A 2,841-nucleotide genomic window follows, 5' to 3' on the forward strand; every position below is an offset into this window, starting at 1 on the left:
AAAAAGATTTCTTCTATTTGGACCAATATTAAAGACGTTATGAGTATTTGTTTGCATATAGTTTTTACAGAATTCGACTTTTCCTAGGCTGGACCTTTAGTCAAAAATAAATCTGAACACGTACTAAAAAATAAAGGAAATCAAAAATCTCATTTTGAAAAAGTGTCCGATTTCACTCAGAAATCCCCATATACTTTCGTAAGCCTAAAGGCTGAGTGTGACCTTAGTTTCCTTCAAGTTTAAAGTAAAACAAAACAAAGTTATATTTTTGATATTTGTATATTTGTTAAAAATAAGCGAAATTACTAATAAACTAAATTGAAATCAAATGGAAAAATGAAATCTACGATTTACATAACAGCAGTACCTAACGTATATATTGAAAGTCAACACTTAAAAACTAAAATTAATATACAACACTTAAACTCTATAAAAATACTTATAACTAAACAACACTTAAAATCTATAAGCGTAATATGAGCAAAATTTCCCCACGTTATTTGGCATGAGCTTTGGTTTTTTTTTAATTCAGTCTCTTCTTAACTTCTCCTCCAACTCTCAAACATAAATACATGTCAGAGCCAATCCAACCTCGAAATAGCTGGACGAATCCATTTTGTATTTTTTGGCACTTGAACTTGCACAGGCATCGGAAACGGATCTACGTTTAAGGCTAGGTCTTACTGGGGTGGCCAAATCAAAGGAGTCTTGATAATTTTGCAAGGGTTTAGATATGACGGTTGCTGGAGTACTGGGCACAACGATGGGTGAGGCTGGTTGGGGTGTGCTAGGACGTATAAATGGTTTGGCACCTGTACCCAAAAAACTCAAATCACTGCATGGATCATCACCGGCAGCATAAGAGGGAGATAACATAAAGTCTGGATTACAAGTTTCAACTTGATTCTTCAAGAGGGTTCTTCTTCTCAAATTAAACGTGGACTTGTGTTGCTGAGGCTTCTTTATTGGTTCTTCTTTACGAGACGAATCCAAAATGGCATCAATAAGATTGTCCAGTGTTTGATCTCCCATACAATTGGATAATATGCCGGTATTATTTATAAGATTTTCTTTGGGACCAGTTGTTTTGTTAACTTTTTCTTTTTCTTCTTCTAGAGCTATGGCCAAAAAATCAAATTCCAATTTACGTTTTTGGGGTAAAATTGGTTTTACTTCCTGCTCAGCAATCTGAGGTGTTGTAAAGTAACGACGATTTGTTGCAAAAGTTGGAGGCATCATACCACGCAAAGCCAATTCCTGACCACTGGGAAGCAGGGCATTTGGTGAATATTCCTCTTCAAACTTAGGCAAAGTGGTGGCATATTCGGGTGCCTTGGCAGCGGGTAATGTTAAACCCACAGTGGAGTGTCTTCGCTGGTTGCGTTGCGTATTAACTGCAACCGTTTGTGTGCTCACCCTTCTACGTTGTTGGGGCCCACTTGGTTTGCCCACAGCTTCGGGTGTTACATTTAGAACATCCGCCAAGGGAGAAAATACCAGAGGACTATTCCGGTTACGATTAGCCAAGGGTGTTGAGGTTATCAGTGGTATGGGTAGATTTTCTTGATTGGCAATTGTTGCACGTCTTTTAGAACGTTTGGCGGCATTTGTGGAACGTGGTGTTCGGCTGCTTGCAACACGATGTGTTACTGGAGTATCTTGAGACATCTTGTTAACTGATGCTGACCACTTAAACATATTTGATAAAGTTCTAAAAATGTTTTATTAAAAAAATAGCTCGTAGTAACGTTTTTTTTTTTTAAAACAACCAAAACGTTGTACTCTGAATGGCTGATGCTGCTAAACTGATTTTAAAACTCTCCTTGCCCAGCTATTTATACCCTGATTACACACACGCATGAAGACAATCTTAGTCGCATACCCAAGACATTAGGATATTTTCAGCTTTACCCCACACACACTAACACATATAGTTTTTAAGCAGGCCCTCTCACAAGACGCTCTATTTACTCTCATTTCTTTCTTAAGATAACCCACAGTGTGGCGGCATTCGTTTATTTGTCTCTTACATGCGTCCTGTTGCTTGTGTGTATACAACCCTTAGTTTTTATCCTAAAGGACAAAAGACAACTGCTGGGTAGCGTATACTGCCTAGTGTAGTGTCTCGTGCTCTTTTTTCCTTAGCATACAAGAAATCTCCCTCTCTCTCTCTCTCTGCATGATGCCCATTTTGTTTTCTTTATTGCAGGTATTGCAAAGATTAAGGAGTTTTATGTTTTGGAAAGATGCAAATCTCCACAGGATAAAACCACCAAGAGGTGTTAAATCCTTTCCAAATCTTATGGTATATTTTTTTCCAAATTTTTGTCAAGCGTGTCTCCTAAACCTAATCAAGAATGTTATTGTTTCAAACACAGCGGGAAGTGAATAAATGCAAAATTCGAAATGAAAAATAGATGACAGGTGTCTTGAAAAATTGCGTCTGAGGATAGCCTAAATTAGGCGGTCATTAATCCCCTCTTTTGGCAAGGCACATTCGACATAAGAGCCTTTGCAAATTTTATATTTTAGGTACAGAGTGTCCTTGGCGATATTACAGACTGCCTGATGCGAGACTTCCTATAGATGAGCTGAAGCCAGGCTGGTTGATGGGAGTCTTTCTATAGACGAGCTGAAGCCAGACTGGCTGATGGGAGTCTTTCTATAGACGAGCTGAAGCCAGACTGGCTGATGGGAGTCTTTCTATAGACGAGCTGAAGCCAGACTGGCTGATGGGAGTCTTTCTATAGACGAGCTGAAGCCAGACTGGCTGATGGGAGTCTTTCTATAGACGAGCTGAAGCCAGACTGGCTGATGGGAGTCTTTCTATAGACCAGCTGA

At 39.0% G+C, this 2,841-nt stretch overlaps 1 protein-coding gene across 1 annotated transcript; it reads right to left on the minus strand.

Moving 5' to 3' along the window:
• Nucleotides 1–558: 558 nt before the first annotated feature.
• Nucleotides 559–1,698, minus strand: LOC141398117 (uncharacterized). The gene is made up of 2 exons (XM_073975348.1): nt 1,417–1,698; nt 559–1,332 (listed from the first exon to the last, which is right to left on the minus strand). The coding sequence occupies exons 1-2, from the start codon at nt 1,696–1,698 to the stop codon at nt 559–561; spliced, it is 1,056 nt and encodes a 351-aa protein (XP_073831449.1).
• Between the last annotated feature and the right edge of the window lie 1,143 nt (nt 1,699–2,841).

Source organism: Musca autumnalis, unplaced genomic scaffold (assembly GCF_047663935.1).
Source record: "Musca autumnalis isolate F117 unplaced genomic scaffold, ASM4766393v1 scaffold_3, whole genome shotgun sequence".
Classification (NCBI taxonomy): domain Eukaryota; kingdom Metazoa; phylum Arthropoda; class Insecta; order Diptera; family Muscidae; genus Musca; species Musca autumnalis.

What these genes read in the sequence shown, in the direction of transcription:
- LOC141398117 (XM_073975348.1), bottom strand. Translation starts at nt 1,698, where the DNA reads ATGTTTAAGTGGTCAGCATCAGTTAACAAGATGTCTCAAGATACTCCA. An exon ending in GGCCCCAACAACGTAGAAGG is followed by an intron (nt 1,333 to 1,416) that starts GTGAGCACACAA and finishes CCCGCTGCCAAG; the next exon opens with GCACCCGAATATGCCACCAC.